At 44.6% G+C, this 21,430-nt stretch overlaps 1 protein-coding gene across 1 annotated transcript; it reads left to right on the top strand.

Annotated features, from left to right (window-relative positions):
- Nucleotides 1-8,843: 8,843 nt before the first annotated feature.
- On the top strand, nt 8,844-20,345 carry LOC117642425. Its single transcript, XM_034380644.1, has 6 exons — nt 8,844-8,977; nt 16,105-16,335; nt 16,918-17,088; nt 18,084-18,239; nt 19,947-20,087; nt 20,334-20,345. Exons 1-6 carry the CDS (start codon nt 8,927-8,929, stop codon nt 20,343-20,345), a joined length of 762 nt encoding a protein of 253 aa, XP_034236535.1. The 5' UTR covers nt 8,844-8,926.
- Nucleotides 20,346-21,430: the final 1,085 nt, after the last annotated feature.

Below are 21,430 nucleotides of genomic sequence, written 5' to 3'. Positions count from 1 at the left end.
TTTTCTTATTTTTATTAATAAAAGGTCCCTGGTTCTCAATAAACCAAGCAGGCACGTTTTTCACTCAAAGAGGAAAAATACATAAACCGACATAAACAGACTTATTTCACTGTGAGACAGATGTGAGTTAAACGTCCTGCACTAGAGACAAAACTTTTATAGTGCATATTCTAGGGCCGCCGGTGTGGTAGACAATCCAACACCACACCCTGTCATTGTGAGGTATTGCTACAGTTTATAATCTATTTCAGTCAGAATATTTAGTCTGTGGGGATTGATTTGACTCCTACAGGGCCGTACTGGCCTCGGGTGCCTAGCCTGCAGTTAGAGAGCGGTCCCCTTCCGGGCGCTATGTAAGCCCCGCAATGCCCCCTTCCCAACAAAAAAAGCCTTATGGCGGACTGGAAGTAAGAGCTAGCGTTGTCATTCGGGGCTGTAGCCTAAGCTTAACAACCTTCGTATCGTAGTACTATATGTGACTGAGCAGAAAAATGGAATTTACTGTGATAAGGGAGTATGGGGCGATTTGTAACAGGGGCGATTCGTAACAAATGCGTTTATTAATTTAAGTGGAGGGAGCAAAGGAAAATCTGAGTATGGCCCCTCTTTCGCTTCAAGTACAGGGTCCTTGAACCATCGAAGCGGATGTGATCGGTGCTCAGGTATAGTTTTGGAGGGCGTCTGAAATATAGGGTGCACCGAAAACAGGCAAATCTTTTATTTTGAGTTCAAGGAAGTTTCTGTTTGAGGCTGCCCAGGTATGAATCACCATCGAAGTACCGTTGAGGCCTCGAAGCGTGACCCCTTTACAATGTAACCACGTGGCATAAGTTGCTTTTACTTTGTCCAGTGATAGTTAGGGACGGATTTCTTGCGTAGCCGGCATTTGGGGTGATTCGTAACAGACCCGTATAAAAACAAGAATTTAAGTAGTTTTTGCAATAAAATGCTTGAATTTTTTCTCGTATCATCTGCTGCCTAATTCCAATACATTTACACAGTTCAAAATGCATTTTAAAGCGAGTTATTCTATTCTTTCCTCCAAAATTGAAAAAAGTGAGGTTAGGGTTGACATAGCCGGTCAGTTAATGCTGAGGCGGTCAACGGCAGCTTGTAATGCAGATTTTAAGGCGTCTGCAGGACATCCGAAGAACAACTGCTGGAGGAGATAACATTCCCGACGATGTTTCATTTAATGTGTAGGATGTTATGAAAAGCCCCATGGCTGTTACAAATCACCCCATGCTGGGGCGATTCGTAACAGCATGCAAGGGTTTGGAAAGCGTCTTAGATTTCAAAGATTACGGATTCCAGATTGATCCAATGGAGCTGCACAGTCTAGATGAAGGGCCAGACTGCTCAACTGGCACAAGTTTGACAGCGATATGCAGAATGTTCTTAATTTTGTATAGAGGATTCCAAAATCTGTTACAAATCGCCCCATACTCCCTTACATCAGTCATTCAGAAGCGCAGAAAACAAAAAATATAAGAAAAACTACCGCAAAATTCGTCAAAAATAACGGGTCGGACATGGTAGCGAACGCTACTTTGCCATCACCCGCGCACCATGGCATCGAATGATTTCGGCTGTACTATGGTAAATTTATGTTCCCTGACCTATTATGAACCTAAATCAGCAAGGACGTCCCGTTTTACCTCGTAATAGCTTCACGGTGGCAATTTGAAAAACAAACGATTTTTCGGCTCGTTGGATGGGCGCATTTTTCGCGACTTTTTGAAGGGCCTTCCTTTGAAGCCTGATAGGAGCTGTTACAGTCGTCGCTCGGACATACACGCTATTTGGGGAGACAAAGAAAGGTTGGAGGAAGGTCTACCGCGAAATTCAAATCGATTCAATCTCCGCCGGGGTTGCGGTGACCCGTCGAAAAAAATGACCCACAATTGATTCGTGACCCACAATTGATTTTTTACCTTACACTAGTGATTCACCCCTCGGTCCAGCCAGCAAGCCACCCAGCGAGCGCACGGTAAATCCGGCTCCTGGGATTCCCAGGAACATTGGTCAATTCCCAGGACAGTTGGTCATTTCCCAGGACGGGCCCTGGAAACAGCGAAATGTTCCCAGGACGCGGTGATTATTTCCCAGGACGGTCTTGGGAATTGTCCCAAATTCACCAAACCCAGGCCAGGACGCGTCCTGGGAATTTTTCAGTGTTCCCAGGGTTCGTCCTGGGAAATTTTCACCACTTCCTGGGAATCTATCTGAGGCCCCCAAATGACCCCCCAGACACCCCACCGTGTCGACTTTCATAAGTCTTTGTCATGTAGAATGTCATCGGCGACCTCACAAGGTGCCCGATGACGTCCTCCTGGGGTTCGCCATGACGACCTCCATATTTGACCGTGCATCCTGGGCCGCACGGACCTACCCAGTCCGATGCCGAAGTCCGTTTTGTCCTACGACCAGTAGTTTAGGAGATACGAGGACGTACCACGAGGCCGCCGTCCAGGCAGAGGAGGAAGTGGTGATTTTTTGAAGGCCAAAGTAGCTCTGGCTGCCGTTCTATCGGGTGTCCGGTACTTCTGACTTCGGATTCGGGTTCAGGGGGTCTTCAGCTACCCATAGCCGGAAGTTGGTCTCGATAGGTCTCATGGTTTGACCAGGACGGCGTCAAACGCCCAAAACTGTACCGTTTACCTGCCGCCAAACAACCAACGGCGTGTGTTTTTTGTTTCCATCCGATTCATCAGGGTTTGAATTTTGTGATGGTGTGTTGGCGTGTTGGAATTGCGCTTGACGAGAATATGGAATCACTGGTAAGTCGTTGGCAACGACGTATTTGTTTCTGCATGTGTTAATGATAATAGATTTGTCAAGTGTGAAGGAGTTCATTCGTCGTGACGGTGTTGTACGCGCTGAAAACCTTGGGTTGTACTTTTGAGCTTGTGCGAGTTACAAACTTCCTAGTTTGTAACGAAGAATTAGTATGCTCAAAATACTTTGTTATAACCAGCCACTTCTCTGTTTGTAAGGCTTAAAAAAAGTGTGTGAGGCTGTTAGAGTGTAGATGTGGATTACGTATGTTGCCTACCTACAGGCGCGTTGCATTGCCAGTTGCCTACGCTGTGGGAAAAAATCACAGTAAATCCTGTAGTGATTAGTACAGCTGTCACTGTAGTCCAAAGTACAGGAGTTACTGTACTTTTTTTATTAGGATCTACTGTACTTCGTACAGGATTTATTGTACCACAGGAGTGGAGTACGGAATATCCTGTACCAGGTACAGTAAATACTGTGTTCTGAACAACAGTAAATCCTGTCAAAAAATTAACGGGATTCACTGTGGTTTTTTCACTCAGTATAACTGCGTGTAGGTAGTGTAGCGGGTTGCCCTCATTGTCAGTCAGGCGTCATAGAGGAAGATCATGACGCGAGCCTCACCATCCAGTGAAAATTCCTATCTTGAAGTGTTCGCATTTGCTCACAAACCCTGTGGACTGCAAGTTACGTGAATGTTGCTTTTCTGGTGTTTTTGTCTTGTAATAAATGTGTGACAGCGACAGTGTGTTTCTTGAATGCTAGGTCCTGATTGTGACAGTAACAGCCTCCAGTCGAATCATTGGTATGTACTAGATTTCATAATTTATGGGGTGTAAATTAAATATGTATAAGTAACATACAAAATTCCAACGGTTCGTCCAAACGTTTAAACTCTGTTCAGGGTGCGCAAACTTAACATTATTTTGCAATTTTTGGAGTTTTATTTCGGAAACGGTTAGAGAAAAGAAAGTTATGCATAGAATAACTTAAATTCAAAATTTAATTTTAAATTTAAGTTATCCTGTGCATAACTTTTTTATCTCTAGCCGTTTACAAGATATAGGCGCCCAAAATATCAATAAATGTTAAGTTTGCGCACCCTGACTCTGTTGTGATTTAGGAGGAACGGTGGGGGGGGCTGGTTTTCGCAGGTAGCAGCGCAGTTAAGACAAACGCGTTTCCCAGGGAAATCCTAGAACCAGGGACCGTCCGTGAAGATTTAAATTACCTTGATTCAGCCATCATGGTTTGCATGCCGCCTGTCGCCTGTCTGCGTCTTGTATCTGTTCCTTAAAATTCACTGCACCATATGCCACTTGCAATAAAATTTTATGATCAGAAAATCATGAGTGTTTTTTTTGTGCTTACTGGCCTTTAGACTTCGAAAGCCGCTAATTTGTTAAGCCATGCCAAATCGAAGATAACATATGAGATCAGTGCGTGCCCTCAACCTGAACAGCCACCACACAACAGCCCCGAGCGTGGGGCTCTCCGCGAGAGTACGAAGGAGACAGAGCGACAAACCACTCCTCTCTGTTCCTTCGGCCGCCGGCACGGCGTCACTGGGAATGAATGGGTCACGACTATCGCCCTTTAAATGGGTGACGCTACTTCGTTGCCCAATTTCGGGTGACGGAATATTCATCACCCGTGGTAACCGGCGTTAGGTCGCCGTGAGGTCCCCGATGGCGTCCTTCCAGGGCCACCACGATGACCGCCACGTGGCGTTGAGGCCGCCGTGAGACCCGGCGGCCTCAACGCCACATAGTGGTCATCGGAGACCTCACGGCGTCGCTGACGGCGGTACCCAAATTTGCGCGACCTAATTCCGGTTACCAAATTTCGCGTGATGGACATTGCGTCACCCAAAATTGGGCAACGGAGGTCCATAGCCCATTTAAAAGGTGATGGTGGTGACCCATACACTGCAAGAAAAAGTGTAGATAGTACAACAAAAGTACAACAGAAACTGTTCAATAAAAGTACAACAGGGATTGTAGAAAGTACAAAGAGAATTGTACAAACCACAAGGAGCCCTGGACTGCACAGCACTCCTCCATAGCCCATTTAAAAGGTGATGGTGGTGACCCATACACTGCAAGAAAAAGTGTAGATAGTACAACAAAAGTACAACAGAAACTGTTCAATAAAAGTACAACAGGGATTGTAGAAAGTACAAAGAGAATTGTACAAACCACAAGGAGCCCTGGACTGCACAGCACTCCTCATGCCGTTTCCATTGTACTTTGTACAACAATTGTTGTACTTGAAATGTACACTAAATTCCTAATAAAAAAAATTTACCAGAAATTTGTGTACTTTTATTGTGGTCATTTCCTGCAGTGATTCATTCTCAGTGGTGGGCTTCCTTGCGGTACTTTGGCGGGTCATGGCGGCCCGCCTGCGTGCGCCTGCCTGGCCGGGACCTCTTCAAGCTGCGCCGCTGCGCCTGCGGCCGATCCGGTGCGAAGACGACTGGACGCGATGCGGAGGCTCCACACTGACTTGCCTGCCACGCCCAGCGACTGGCTGGACTGGCCAGACTCGGACGGAGGCGAGGGGAGCCTCGCGCACGCAACACTTTTAAAAATGGATGCGTCGTGGCACGCGACCCTTCGCACGCCAGCCGCCACCTCACACATGGCGCGCGCTTCGCAGTGCACTGCGCATCGTCTGGGAAGGCGGCACTCCACGCTGCGTTCCCCGTGGGGCTGCCTCGCCCACAGCCGGTCGGACTGCCTGCGCTCTCGAATGCCGGAACTCGCAGGCGAGTGTTGTCACTCTGCGCTTTGAATGTTGCAAGAAGAAATTTACCAAAATTACGAAGGCAATGGCGCGAGCATAATACGAAAGTGCGACTTCTTCGTGTTACGAAGGCCCTACTTTGCATCTGACAACGGAAGCTCAAACGAGGGGTGAATCACTAGTGTACTCATGTGTAGGTACAAATTTGCCTGTACTCAGTGTTCCCACAAGTTTGAAAGGGGCGAAATTCACTAGTTTTTGGCCCGTCCCGTTCTTTTTTTTGTAAAAAAAAATGACGGAGGGACGGGCATATAGTATGATCCCTGCTGTGCGTCCGTCCGTCCGTTCGTCCGTCCGAGGACTTCCCGTGGTCCGATCTTGACCAAATTTGGTATGCAGCCTCCTTGGGTGACCCTAAGAACCGCCCGGTGGCAGCAAATCCGATCCGAGCCCCGGGGTCGCTGCTGCAGGTGCATCATGGTCTACATGGGGTCGAGGAGGATCTCGGCAACGGATACAGCTAGCAGGGCATGTAGGGGTATTTTTGGAATCGGGGCGACGAGAAAAAACCAATGGTGCCAGTTTCGAGAGAATCGGAGAAGTTCGGACCCGGGTTCAAATCCCAGCGGGGTATTTTTTAAACATTCTTTTTATTCGAGTTTTTGCATTGTTTCTGACGTTTTTGAGGGTGCTGATGACGAAAACGACATTTATTTTAACCCCAGACTCAGGTTTAATTCCCGTCAGGGTCAAACATAGGCGAAATTCGTACGTATCTTACTGTACGGGACGGGCCAAAGTTGCCGATGTAAATCGCTACTTTTCCTGTTATTTTCGACCGATTTGGCGTTGAGTGCCGTTTAAAACGATAAATAAAGCCTTACAATGTTTACAAATGTGAAATTCATGAGTAGAGCAAGGTGTACTCACCCGTACTCATGTACTCACCAGAACGCAGACTGATTCGCCCCTCGATCTCAAAACAGATTGAGAGTGTTAGAGAACATTGCTTCGTATTATGCTTTCGCCGAATTCACACGACAAAAGCAATACCGAGATTCCTAGGGAGCCGTGTTAGAATCCCATGTTGCACTGCCTTTTCAGTGCACTGGATCATAGCTCAAATTTGATTCGAGGACATTAAGAGTGTGTCGAAGGATTGCCCGATAGTTAGTTCTGTACACACGACTCCGGAATCCTACGATTCCGATCAAATTCCCAAAGAAAAGTGAGGATTTCAGGAGAATTTTCTTGGCGTTTGAGTGTTTTGTAATCATTACAGGATAACGATGATTTATCATTGAAACGTTCATGATATTCGTTAAAATTTGAGCGAATTACGAATGATTTTTGAATTGAGAGAGTGTAGTACAGACGATTCCCGGAGTGGATAACCCCTCCCCCTCGGAAGTGGATATGGACAAGATAGGCTGCTCTTAGAGAGGTAGGAACCAAACCAAAAATACACGGGACGGGCCAAAACGGAAGTTTTAGTTGACCTATCAGTGGCTGTTTCCATGTCAAACGAACCTTGTCAATGTTCCATTGACATTCTTTTTATGGAAGCTTCATGTGAATAGGGATTTTTAAAAAAAATGTCCTCCGCACTAAATGCAGTGTAAACGGATTTAATTTAGTTTTATAATCCTTTCCCCGAGTTTAAGACAAGGTAGGTTTACGCCAGACAGCGTCTTGTCGTAACAGGCTTCGCGATGTCTCGCGGCCTGTTTCTCCAATCCGCGCCTGGCGTACCTACCTTGGCCTGCGGCGCTGGCCTGCCTTTGGCAGGCATTGGCTTGTCCGTCGGCGGTTACTTGTTGCATGCTGGGGGGCTCCGCCCCCCAGACCCCCCTCAAATATAGATAGAGTTGCTTCATCTACAGAGAACACGATCTTGACCCTCGTAACTTATTTACTTGTCGGGGCTGGGGGGCTCCGCCCCCCAGACCCCCCTTTCTTCACGACAGAAGTGATCTGCCTGCAGAAAACTCGATTTTTCGCCGTTTTTTAAGTGTTTTTCGGCTATAAAAACTGAACCAGTTGAGCTAGGACAGTGAAATTTCGCGTGTGGCGAGCCAAGAACATACCTAATAAGCCTGCAAAATCTCAGCCAGATCGGCCGAGCCGTTCAGGAGGAGTAGTGTACACACACACACACACAGACAGACAGACGGACAGACAGACAGACAGACAAAACTTTTCAACCGCACTGGAGTAACAGGCTTCGCTATCGCTCAGCCAACAAAAATGGGCGTTTCAACTTGATCCAGGAAGCGGAAGAAGGGAATAACTTGACTTATCCCTAAATTGAGTTTTTATTTTATTATTGTGCCTTAGAATGGTTTCCATCATTACACCAAATTATTTGACTGAATTCCAACCAGTTTAGGAGAAAATCCACATGGAAAAAGGGTATAACTCGACTTAACCCCTTTTACGGTCTAAATTTCATTGGAAAATGGAGATAACTCAACGGAAGTCCACATGAGTCCGTTTGACAAATTGGCAAAAGGATATAACTCAACTTGTATTTTTATGAATCTAGTGTAAAAAGAATCAACTCAACTTAACCCCCCCTAAATTTTAAATTTCAATTCGGAAAAAAGAGCTAAGTCCAAAAAATACACCAGGGTAACATACACTTTATGCAGACTATTGTTCCACTTGACTTGTCTCCAAATTCCTCTTTGTTTAGGAAATATAAGGTGAGCTGACTCTGTTTTCCATTTCAACGGAAAGTGATAAGTCGCAGAAATCCTCTACGGAGTGACCTTACACTTTTGGTTTTTTTCCAAAATTTTGCCAATGCTTTTTAAAATTATTAACATCTGCTACATTCATTTGTTTTGTTTTAGTTTACCCTGCTAACAGTTTTTGGTTTCTCCTGGAAAATGGCCAAAATTGAGTTATCCCCTTCTTCCGCTTCCTGGATCACTTCTAAGATGGTTCTCTGGAGTCAATACTCCCCAAAAATGTCCAAAACCAGAAATTCGCTAGTCCGAGTGCGAGGAGGCAACCACTCGCGAAATCCTGTGTACACTTGATTGGGCGAAATCTTGCGCGAAATCGGTAGAAATCTGGTGAAATCTCGCAAAATCCCATGAAAATCTGGTGAAATATCGCGAAATCCCACCAAAATCTCGCGAAATCTGGCATAATTTTGATGCGAAATTCTGCGAAATCTCGTGAAATCCCAACCATTAAAGAGTCCTGTGTACAAAAAAATTTCAAGTGGTTGCCCCCTCCTCCGAGTGTGCCTCGTCAAAGATCCTTGCCAGCTTTTGAAGTCTTCGTCTAAGAAGCACCTTGTTTCTTTCAGACATTTTTATCCACGGCCTAGATCGAACGCGACCTTGTCTTAAAAATTCGTGGACGTTTGCTTGCTTTCGTTCCTGACATGCGAACAGGATCAAACCCTTCTCCATATTTAACACGGGACAAACTGGTGGTGGGTGTTGCGGAGCAGCCAAGCGTCCATTCTGGTGAAAGCAACGGCATAAAAAATACGCCCTTCAGGCCATCGTGTCTTCTACGCCCTTCAAGGGGGTGAGATGGCAATGTCCTCAGAAGGGAATCTCAATTTTGCGCAGAAGTTTTTAACTAATTAACGTGTCAGGTTTTCAGGACATAAACAGATTTATGCCGTTCAAGGGGCTTAAATCGGTTACGCCAGGGGGTGGCAACGGCCTAGGCGGCGCGTGAAACGATGCTCCCCGCTCGGGCCGGCGAGCGACGAGCGGCCGACCACTGTGCACGGTGTCACTAAAATCAACATAACCTCATCAAAACTTCATCAAATTGAAAAACCCAGGTCATTTTCAGCATCTACACAAAATTTCCTATTTGTATGTAGTCATGGTTTACAGTTTTAGACCCGTTCAAAATGTTAAATCTCAATTTATAATCAAATTTACCGGCAATTTTAGCCAATTCAATATTTTGCAACGACGAAAAAAGTTATTTCCGTTCGTTTTAGGTCCATACATGCAGCGAGCCGATTGTTGGCCTCCACTTCCCCTATTGCGTAAGCATACTGGAATGCCGATACGACATCTGTGACGGTCACGGTGGCCCATAATGTAATTTGCAAAATTAGACCAAAAGCAGTTAGACTGACTTTGGGAATATTTTTCGTAGCTCTTTCGCACTTGTTTATCGTTCTGCAATAGCCTATACCACGCAGAATTTAATTCTCTATCGCCCTGTGGTAACGGTTTTTCAAACGGACGTTTCAGTTTTCACATTTCGAATTAGTTTTAAAACACTGCAAACTAACCCTAAAAGTACACGTATTTGGTAAAGCTTCACTTGAAGAAACTAGGTGTCGTATCGCAAATCTGACTTCACCACGTTGTAGAGCGGACAATTCTACATGCCCCTGTCAAGTTTCATCACAATCGGTTGATTAGTTTGATGACAGCATTCAATTTTCGGCAACTATGACGACATAACCGCCGCAGCGATTTCTCATACTTGGGCTGCGTGACCCGACTCGTCGCCAAGCCCAAGCGTCGTCTGCCTTTTGAAATATCTTTGAAGCATTCAAACCAATCAACCGATTGTGATGAAACTTGACGGGGGCATGTAGAATTGTCCGCTCTACAACGTGGTGAAGTCAGATTTGCGATACGACACCTAGTTTCTTCAAGTGAAGCTTTACCAAATACGTGTACTTTTAGGGTTAGTTTGCAGTGTTTTAAAACTAATTCGAAATGTGAAAACTGAAACGTCCGTTTGAAAAACCGTTACCACAGGGCGATAGAGAATTAAATTCTGCGTGGTATAGGCTATTGCAGAACGATAAACAAGTGCGAAAGAGCTACGAAAAATATTCTCAAAGTCAGTCTAACTGCTTTTGGTCTAATTTTGCAAATTACATTATGGGCCACCGTGACCGTCACAGATGTCGTATCGGCATTCCAGTATGCTTACGCAATAGGGGAAGTGGAGGCCAACAATCGGCTCGCTGCATGTATGGACCTAAAACGAACGGAAATAACTTTTTTCGACGTTGCAAATTATTGAATTGGCTAAAATTGCCGGTAAATTTGATTATAAATTGAGATTTAACATTTTGAACGGGTCTAAAACTGTAAACCATGACTACATACAAATAGGAAATTTTGTGTAGATGCTGAAAATGACCTGGGTTTTTCAATTTGATGAAGTTTTGATGAGGTTATGTTGATTTTAGTGACACCGTGCACAGTGGTCGGCCGCTCGTCGCTCGCCGGCCCGAGCGGGGAGCATCGTTTCACGCGCCGCCTAGGCCGTTGCCACCCCCTGGTTACGCTCTGTTACGGCTTAGATTTGAGTCTTGCCAGTGAAGCGTCACCTGGGACATTCCACGTGAATCCAACGACGGTTTGGAATCGAGGTCCTCGGATTTCGACCTAAGTGGTATCAATCGATTCAGTATCGGCCCCTGGCTCACCATGTAAATTTTTTTGAAAAAATTTTGAACGGTTTAGTTTTTGCACCAGTTTTATGGTTTTATAAGTTTAAAAATAGTAAAAACTAAATTTTTTTTTCAAATTTTTTTGTAGGTGTTCTTGAGGGTTTAGGAATGTGGAAAAAGCATTAAAAGTTGTTTGAGAACCATCTGGGAGGTTTTAAGGGTAGTGAAAACGGTGAATTTTGGTGAAAATTTGACAAATTTCACCGTTCTGAAAATACGTCATCATGGATTTTGGCCAAACTTTTTTTTTTCTTTTCCTCTACTATTGGTGCATACTCCCTTAAGAGGGTTTGGATGGCCCGCCACAATTTTTTCTTCTGGAGTCTATAACATGTCTAATTGCGGCATATTTTTCCCTTTAATATACTGTTCTTTTGTCGTTTCTCTCATGCGCTTACTTGGTCGACCATGCAGATCACTCAAAGTAAGGATATCAGGGCCCAACACAACTCCTGATAGCTAGCTCTTCTATATGCAGACTTTTATGGACCCATGCAATCATTATCATAGATACTTCAAACAATTTTTTTTTTATTTTGAGCACATTTTCACTCATAGATCTCGACTAACCTGAGACATGGAGTTTTGAAGTGGACAAAAGTTTAGCACTTGACAACTCACTATTTAAGGGTGGCAAGATTCAGAAATTCTTAATGGAAAGAGTAATCAAGTTGAAACATGTGCTGTACTACATAAAGTCCACTTCGAAACTCCATGTCTCAGGTTAGTCGAGATCTATGAGTGAAAATGTGCTCAAAATAAAATAAATTTGTGTAAAGTAACTGTAATAATGGTTGCATGGGTCCCTAAAAGTCTGCATATAGAAGAGCTAGCTATCAGGAGTTGTGTTGGGCCCTGATATCCTTACTTTGAGTGATCTGCATGGTCGACCAAGTAAGCGTATGAGAGAAACTACAAAAAAAACAGTCAATTAAAGGGAAAAATATGCCGCAATTAGACATGTTATAGGCTCCAGAAGAAAAAATTGTGGCGGGCCATCCAAATCCTCTTAAGGGAGTATGCACCAATAGTAGAGGAAAAGAAAAAAACAGTTTAGCCAAAATCCATGATGACGTATTTTCAGAACGGTGAAATTTGTCAAATTTTCACCTAAATTCACCATTTTCACTACCCTTAAAACCTCCCAGATGGTTCTCAAACAATTTTTAATGCTTTTCCCACATTCCTAAACCCTCAAGAACACCTACAAAAAATTTTGAAAAATTTTTTTTGTTTTTTCTATTTTTAAACTTATAAAACCATAAAACTGGTGCAAAAACTAAACCGTTCAAAATTTTTTCAAAAAAAATTACATGGTGAGTCAGGGGCCGATACCGAATCGATTGATACCACTTAGGTCGAAATCCGAGGACCTCGATTCCAAACCGTCGTTGGATTCACGTGGAATGTCCCACCTGCTCTCGAGTACCACGAATGAAACAGAAGAAAAAGAACAAAAGTAAGCCCTCAAAACAACATCTGAGCATGCGCAGACGTTCCCCCACCATCTGGTGCGCATGCGCAGAAGCTGTTTTAAGGGCTTTTGTTCTTTATCTTCCGTTTCAAGGTTCATTGGAGTACCCCATGGGAGCGACCCTCATTGCCGGGGTTACTTCGGACCGCTGGCTTCGAATGCGACTGAAGTAACTCCAATTTTTATTACATGAGTCAATAAAAACCGTCTTACGGTGTGCGGCTCTGGGCACTTTGAGGGGTTAACTGCATAAGGCACTGACAACTTTCCCCCATTGTTAATCTAAGCAGAATTTGTTTCTTCCAAGTACCAACCGATACAAACACTCATTGTAAATATTACATGAATTGCACAACATCCTATCTGTCAATTACGGGTATAACCTCGCTATTTCAGCTATTACAATCAATTACATCAAACAAATTAGCGGTTACTTACGTAGAGCAGAGCTAGTTGAGCAATTACTGACTAATGCAGCAAATACAAGCTGTGTTTTTCACTGCACTTACGTTCTCCATCATGGTCTTGGATTTGTCGTATTTTAGATCAAAGAACTCCTTCATTAGGCGATGTTTGGTTTGGTCGTTGTTTTCTAAGTACAGGCCTTTCATCTTATCATACATGGCCTTTGAGGTCTTCTCAGTTAGGATATGTTGTTTGACTGAAATGTCTATGCTATCCAATATCATCTTCCTTGCCATAGCGTCGTATATTTTCCATTCTTTGATCTCATCTTCTGTCGCGCCACGAGCTGCGGTACCTTCCACGTCCTCCATCAGAGATTTTGCTTCGAATGCTGTGGTGACTTCTAGATCCCACAGGGGATAGTTGCTACTATCCTTAAGTTTTGGCATATTGCCGTAATTTTCTTTGGAGTCCATGATAAGATGACTTTTCTTCTTGTCACTCAGATTCGGCCAGCTGGGCCCATAACCTGTTAATCTTCACCTGTTCTGACAGGAGCTTGTAGGACAGAGCAAAGAGATGTTCACTGCACACTGGTTAGCCGTAGAATGAATACTCATTTATTTATCCATAGTACGTTCCTCATAATAACATAACTTGAACTCTTATTAAAGAAGGCGGTGCTGCCATAGCAGAATCAGTCTAACTTCTAACAAGCTGATATAGCACAGTATTAGAATTAGAGCTATAAAACAAAAACTATAGCTGTTACAATGTCCTTTTCTGACATATTAAAACAATTTCTGTGCGACTACCAGCACCTTCCACACACCAACTACACATCCATTACACCCATTGCGGGGCAATTATAAGTATTATACAATAACACAGCATTTACACAGATAATACCGAGGGGTTACCCACTCCGGGAATCGTGTGTACTCTCAGTCCGGGAATCGTTCGTAATTTGCACAAAATTTTATCGAAAATCTTAAAAGTTTCAATGGAGAGGGATATGCAATAGACACAAGACACTCAAAAGGTAAGAAAAATCTTCAAAAACCTCTCCTTTTATGCAAGATTTGTTCAGGAATCGCGGGAATCCGGAATCGTGTGTACGCCCAAGTACCGAGTGGGTAACCCCTCGGATAATACCTATATCAGGAACATTTCCAGGGCCATTACACATCCTCCCACTGACTGATACCAGAGTAACTACCCCCAGTACCATACTGAGAATAAATGAGTCAATATCACCACTAGACTTTTGCGTGAGCTATCCTTTATCGTCCAAGTTTCGGTGAGAATAATTTTATCACCCAAATTGGGGTGCTAAAGTATACCTCGCTCAAAATTGGGTATTGATCAAGACTTTTTCATTCTCAGTGCAACGAGTTGACCTGGTCGGTCGCCTTGCAAGAACTGCTCTTTTTGCTGATTGATTGACCAGCACCCGAGTCGCACGCTGCCTCGCAACCGCCCGCCTTGCCGAAGGAATGGAGCGGCCCGCTCAACCAGCACTTGCGGTGGTGGCGGTGGCACGTCTGGGGGAGCTCCAGCCCCGCCCACGTCGTGTTCGCTTGGATCCGAGGGAGCAAGGCCAGTGTCACTTCACCCGCAAGCTCCTCAATCCACTGGAGGAACACACTGCAAATCCAAGCGGAGGATAAGCATTAACTCACTAGATTACCTGAGGCAAACTCGACGCTCCCTACAAGAATAATCCTAACTGTCAGTGCTGATCCAAGACAATCCTAACTGCTCGGAGGTTTCAGAGGAGGCTAAAACTGCTCATTAGCTCTCTTCAGACCAAAGCAGCGAATCATGTTATCACTGAATACAGCTTCCACGTTTGTATGCAAGGTTTATACTTTTTAAGGGGGGACCCTGGTGAAACTTTCAAGTAGGCTTCAAAATAATCCCAGGAAGTTGAAACTTTGCTTAATTATTAGGTTCATTATAGTGAGTTCCCAAAACAAAATTCAATCCAAAATGTTGAACGGTCTCTGAGAAAAGTGGCTTTTTAGTGTTTTTTGGAGCGTTGGGGAAAAATCTTCCTGCGTCTTTCATTGGGACGGAAAGTCTTGAATAATTTTTTGGGTTATCCTAAAGATGTATAGAAGAGATTTTAGTGACGGAATTTTCAAAATCAACTTCTGTCCTGAGATATGAGTTTTCAAATTTTAACATAAAAAAAAGTGATTTTTTTCCCTTTTTTCATACTTTTAGGTGTGTTTTAAAAGGAGGGCTGATATCAAGATTCCGTCACTAAAATTTGTCGACAAGTCATCAATGAATAGAGTCCATGCAAGACGACTCATGTAGGTGTCAACCAGGAACGCAGGAAGTCTTTCTACGACAAAATTTTTTGTCGACTGAGCAAAGCTGTGAAGTTGAGCGTAGAAGCCAACGACAACTGATCTCAATGTTATTTCCTTCCAAATGATAAAGAAACTACCCACTTAGCTTAAAGGTGTTCAACCTGTTGAATCTGAAACCTTCTATGCACATTTTTATTTATGAACTTACAAAATACAATTTATTGGAATTTTGGCGATTTTTTCACCAGGGTCCCCCCTTAAGTCCATTGCCAAGAAATTTAAAGCAGAATGTTAGCGCCATGGAATTTTATAAGGAATAGCTTCCTACGCCGTATTACAATCTGCGCTGACAGTTAGGATTGTCTTGGATCAGCACTGACAGTTAGGATTATTCTATTAGGAGGCGTCGAACTGTACGCTTGTAAGCTTGCGACAAAAGGTCCCACGTTTGTGAGCTGTCATAATACTAGTTCGTACTACGTAGAAAAGCCCAGAAGGGACAAGTGCGATGACATTTTCATCAAAGTTCCTTTACTTACTGCAATGGGCGTGACTATGTCATCAAATGTTTTTTGACACCCTTGTAAGAAAATTCAGCATTGAAATTTTCAAGTGATACTCCACTAATCGGAAAGCGTACATAGTATGCTGTACCTGGAGCATGCCTCCAAGCGCACTCTAGCTATCAGCGCAAGCACATTGCATGGCAAGTACACGGTAAAAACGATTCCTGGTTTTCCCAGGAACTCCCTGAAAATCGCCCATGCCTTCACCATTGTCTTCCTGGGAAAACCAGGTTCCGTTTTTACCGTGTACATGGCATGTAGGCACTAATAAGTGCATGCTTGGCAGGCATGCGCACAGTGTACAATGTACGCTTCTCGCTTAGTAGAGCAGCCTAAGTTTTGACAGTGCAGGTGGGGCTGCTTCTCAACGTGGTGGTCATGCTGCTGGCCGCGCTGGACGTGATCCTTGTAGGCTCCATCCTCAAGGGGCAGATCCCCGCCCGTTTCGGCATGGGCGTTTTCTCCTGCTTGTGGTCCCAGCTCATTTTTCTGCAACGGTCACCCATTCTGCTGGACTGCGTGCAGGGTCTCATCACACTGACGTCGCACCTGGAAAAATCAACTACTGCTCTCATGGCACAGGTATGCCCACCAGAGTCCCCTCAGTACCCAACAGGTTTTTGAGACTTGCAGAAGCAATTTTATACGCTTTATGCACAGAGAATGAAAAATTCGTGATCACGACAATAAATCTGGGTGAGGTATTCCTAATAATAGTGACCAAATTTAGGTGATAAAGTATACCTCTCTGAAAATTTGGTATTGATCAATACTTTTTCATTCTCAGTGTGCAGAAACGGTTGCTCCGCAGAAACGAACACAACAGTGTTACAAACGAACAAGTTCTTCGTTGCTTCCAAAGAAACTTCGCTGTAAATTTCATTGAAAATAACTTCTACTACGAGCTGCGTTCCTGCACTCCCTACTTCCTACTGAGCTCTTCCTTCGTAATAGGAGCCAAAACTTCAGTATGAAAGCTTTAAATCTTGCGAAGTATTTTGAGCATATTTAAGATACAAACAATGTCATTTTTAAGACTAAGTTCGTGAACTTCGAAGTATTTTCTTTGTAAACTTACGTGTCTGGTCTGACAAGTTTCTTTCTTTGTAAGACCTCAAATTGTGATGTTTTTAGAGTGCACTCACAGTCTCTCCTCTCTCCTAGGAACGCATGCGGAAGACTGCAATGCACAATGTGTGGCTGATCCGCTTCTACATCTTCTACACTGTGGGCACCCAGTGCATCATCATGGTGACGTTCGTGGCTGTTGAGCCAGAGTGGCACAAGGCCATCGCCAGCGCCGCGTCGTATTTGGCCCACGGGGAAGTCGATGAGGTGCGGAATACTTCAAGCCGAAAGTTTTTACTACTGAAATTCGAGGCGGTAAACACTTCAAGAACTGTGCAAATCGAAAAGCGTACATTGTATGCTCCTGGAGCACGCCTGCAAGCACGCTCTAGCTAGCGCCTGACTGCCAAGCATGCACTTCCTAGTGCATAAATGCGATGTACACCGTGTGGACGCTATCTGAAGCGTACAGTATGCTTCAGTTAGCGTGTACATGGCTTGTATGCACTAGAAAGTGGTTGCTTGGCAGGCATGCGCTCGCTAGAGCGTTCTTCAGGCATGCCTCATGGGCAGAGCGTGCGTATGAACGCTGTTCGATTTGAAGAGAAATCGTACAGACCACTCGGTATTTGGTGATGTAACGGGGACTTTACACGTGTCTTGCGGCGTTACAATGCCAAAATTTCGCACGATTACCCCTTAAATGGTATTACGTTCACGTGCATTACGTTTAATACACGGGTTTTGTGTACAGGGAATTGCGCGATTGCACTGCAAATCCAAGTGTAGGACAGGTCGACACTTTAAAGCGTCGACCAGTTTGTCCTACGCTTGCAAGTGTCGACCAGTTGTGTCCGACGCTTTGTAGTGTCGACCACTCTGTCCGACGCCTGCATGTGTAGGACACTGTTTTTCCTACGGCAAATTACACTGAGTTTCCTATTGTGACCCCACACTTCAGCCGTCGGACATTCTGTGGTCGACACTTGCAGGCGTTGGACACTGTGTGGTCGACACTTGCAGGCGTTGGACACTGTGTGGTCGACACTTCAAAGCGTCGGACACAACTGGTCGACACTTGCAAGCGTAGGACAAACTGGTCTACGCTTTAAAGTGTCGACCTGTCCTACACTTGGATTTGCAGTGTGTTTACCCCCTCGCAGCAATCGCTAGGTTTCAAGCAATCGAATGAGGAGCTTTTCGACCATTTTCCATAGAGCGTGACTGATTTGATCCTGATGGTGTGGCTTTCGCGTCCGCAGCGACACCTGGCGTCGTGGCTGCGGTGGGGAGGCCTGGTGCTGCAGTCGTGTGCCTTGCTGTGCTCCCTCGTGTCCTACTACACCATCATGTCGTTGGTGTTCCTGCTCCACGCCGCGGCCGCTGACGTCCACGACGTGATCGGCCGCATGGTTGAGGTGCTCCTTCAACACAAACACAGCGTCTGTTTCTCTCGTCGGAAACCTTCCAAACTATATTTGGCCTTCAAAGAAAAGTATCAAAGTACTTTGAGCATGCATTGGCTTACAAAGGAAATACTTCGTCATCTACGAACTACTATTTCGTTAAACAAACTAAATAGATAGTAGCCTACATATGCTCGAAAAACTTCGTAAGGTTTCAAGCGTGCTGCAGTTAGAAACAATCACGAAAGATCTGGATAGTACACGCTTAAAATCTTACGAAGTATTTTGATCATACATAGGATAAACTAATTTACTTTGTTAGTTCGCATAACGAGGTATTTTCATTGTAAACGTATGTATGCTCAAAATACTTTGCTCAACAAGCTGATTTTGTTTGTAAGGCTGAAAATCGTTTGAAAGGGTTTCAGAGAGAAAACTGTTTAGACTCTTCACTGCAATTACTAGTCTTACGGAGAACACTGTTAGTCCTGCAGAAAAGATTGATAAGATGCTACGGAAAATGTTGGGTTTTGGGTACGGAGAATCATAGGGAAAAAATTACCGTCAGTGCGTGTATTATGGACCACCTGTGGGTAATGTGGACAGCTCCTGAAATTCTTCTAAATGATCGGTTCGAGCCAAGTAACTTACAAGTTAAGATGCTAGCGGCCGAAACGGTTTCCCACGCCACAGGTAGGCGGCATCACCAATCATTGGCTGAGCGATAGCGAAGCCTGTTACTCCAGTGGGGTTGAAAAGTTTTGTCTGTCTGTCTGTCTGTCTGTCTGTGTGTCCGCACTACTCCTCCTGAACGGCTCGGCCGATCTCGGTGAGATTTTGCACACTTCTTGGGTATGTCCTTGGCTCGGCACACGCGAAATTTCACTATCCTAGCTCAACTGGTTCAGTTTTTATAGGCGAAAAACACCTAAAAACGGCGAAAAATAGAGATTTCTGCAGATAGACTACTTCTGTCTTGGAGAAAGAGGGGTCTGGGGGGCGGAGCCCCCCAGCTACGACAAGTTAAAAAGTGACAAGGGTCAAGATCGTGTTATCTGTAGATAAAACAACTCTATTTAGAATGTAGGGGGGGTCTGGGGGGCGGAGCCCCCCAGCATTCAACAAGTTAAAAAATAATCGACAACGGACAAGCCATTGCCTGCCGCAGGCAGGCTAGCGCCGCAGGCCAAGGTAGGTACGCCAGGCGTGGATTGGAGGAGCAGGCAGCGAGACATCGCGAAGCCTGTTACGACAAGGCGCGGTCTGGCGTAAACCTACCTTGTATAGAAGAGTTTTAGGGGTGGTCCACATTACCCACTGGTGGTCCATCTTACCCGCTTTCACGGTAACTGCTTTTCCGTATTTTTGTCACAGTGATCCCTTCATGTTCATGACGGCTCCGATTCTTCTTTCATTCAAGCCAAAGGAGACAACAAAGTTAAAGTCCCAGAAAAACCACAAAATCAGGGATCCTTAACTTACTTTGAAAGGGCACCATAACGTTATAACCCGTAACTTCTAATTTCTTTTGAAGAGGATAAGTTATTATTCTAGCTTCTTGTATTTGCGGAAGTGGTTGCAACACTCCATACCTTTGTCGAACACCGTCGTATTTTACGTTATGAAAGCAGGGTGTGTTAAATGTGAAGTTAAAGATCCCTGCACAAAATTCGATCGTAGGAGAATGGTTCCTCACCGCGCCGGGTTTGTGTTCTGCAGGCGTCGCCCTGCTCGAGGCTCCACACCGCCCTGCAGAGTGCCGTGCTGCGAGTCTCGTTGGGCGTGGAAGCGACGACGGCAGACATGCTGCCCTACCTGCTGGTCGTCGTCGTCATCCTCCCGCTCATCAGCACCGTGGAGGTACACATTCAACACTGCAGGAAATGACCACATCAAAAGTACTCAAATTTCTGGCAAATTTTTTATCAGGAATTTAGTGTACTTTTTAAGTACAACAGTTGTTGTATGGAACCGGCATGACGAGTGCTGAGCAGTCCAGGGCCTGTTGTGGTTTGTACAATTCTCGTTGTACTTTCTACAATCCCTGTCGTCTGTCGTACTTTTGTTTTACAATTTTTGTTGTACTATCCACACTTTTTCTTGCAGTTAACTGTGTAACGCGGTACTCTCTATCGTACGAAAAAAAGTGAGCAATCAGTTCACACTTAGGTGCTACACGCCAAATGCTTTTGTACTTTTTGTACATCAGTATTCACGTATTTGTGCTGGTGTGAGTTATGTACAAATATGTACGTAGATTGGATACAGTTTTATAAATACTTGCTCAACATATGAAGATATTGTCCCTTACTTATGAATTAAATTGTACGTAGCTCGCAACGGCATAAATATGGCAAAAACAATGGACAATAAATAATTGGTTTGAATATGATCACGGTAAGACTCTCAAGACACTCAAGTTTCAAGGAGCTCCTATGCTAAATACAAAGGAAACCCAGGACGGTCCTGGAAGATTCAGGACTGAGTCTTACCGTGATATCACATTCGTTGGAGTGCTGATACACCTTCCAACGAATGCGGTGGCCAAATAAAATGACCCTGTCATGTTCAAACGAATGTTACACAGTACTGGCTCGGACGAGTCAGAATTCACATCCTAACGAGAATGACGTCACATTCGTTGATCATCAGTGGATCCTGATGTTTTCGGCCACCTCCAGGTAGTGGCCAATGGGATGAAAGCGGATGTGTTCGCGGTGGGGACGGCACCACTCATCGTTACAGTCTTCGTCCCACTCTGTCTGGTAAGTCAGCTGGAGGTAAAGAGTGTCCCCCACCCAACAATCTGTCACGCAGGGAGCAGACTATCTGCGTCAGAAACGTCAGTAAGTGGGCAAAACCCGGGACAAAATCATGAAGTATCCCTCTCACACTTCCAAGCGTGCACTCTCATTCCAGGAACGTGACATCGCGTTGAAGTGAATGTGACAAAATGTGACGTTCCTTGGAGCATTGTGTCACATCCGTTTGAATGTGAATAGTCTTATATATGGCTGATTCACACCCAAACGAATGTGACACTATGCTCAAAGGAACGTGACTTTAGGGTGGATTGTTACTTTGTTTTGATGCGTGGGCGTTGTTCATATAATTGGCTGAGCGATAGCGAAGCCCGTAACTCAGGTGGGGTTGAAAAGTTTTGTCTGTCTGTCTGTCTGTCTGTCTGTCTGTGTGTCTGTCTG

Source organism: Thrips palmi, unplaced genomic scaffold (genome assembly GCF_012932325.1).
Source record: "Thrips palmi isolate BJ-2018 unplaced genomic scaffold, TpBJ-2018v1 HiC_scaffold_16, whole genome shotgun sequence".
Classification (NCBI taxonomy): Eukaryota; Metazoa; Arthropoda; class Insecta; order Thysanoptera; family Thripidae; genus Thrips; species Thrips palmi.
Note: the sequence above shows the minus strand (reverse complement) of the source record. Positions and strands in the feature narration are given on the sequence as shown.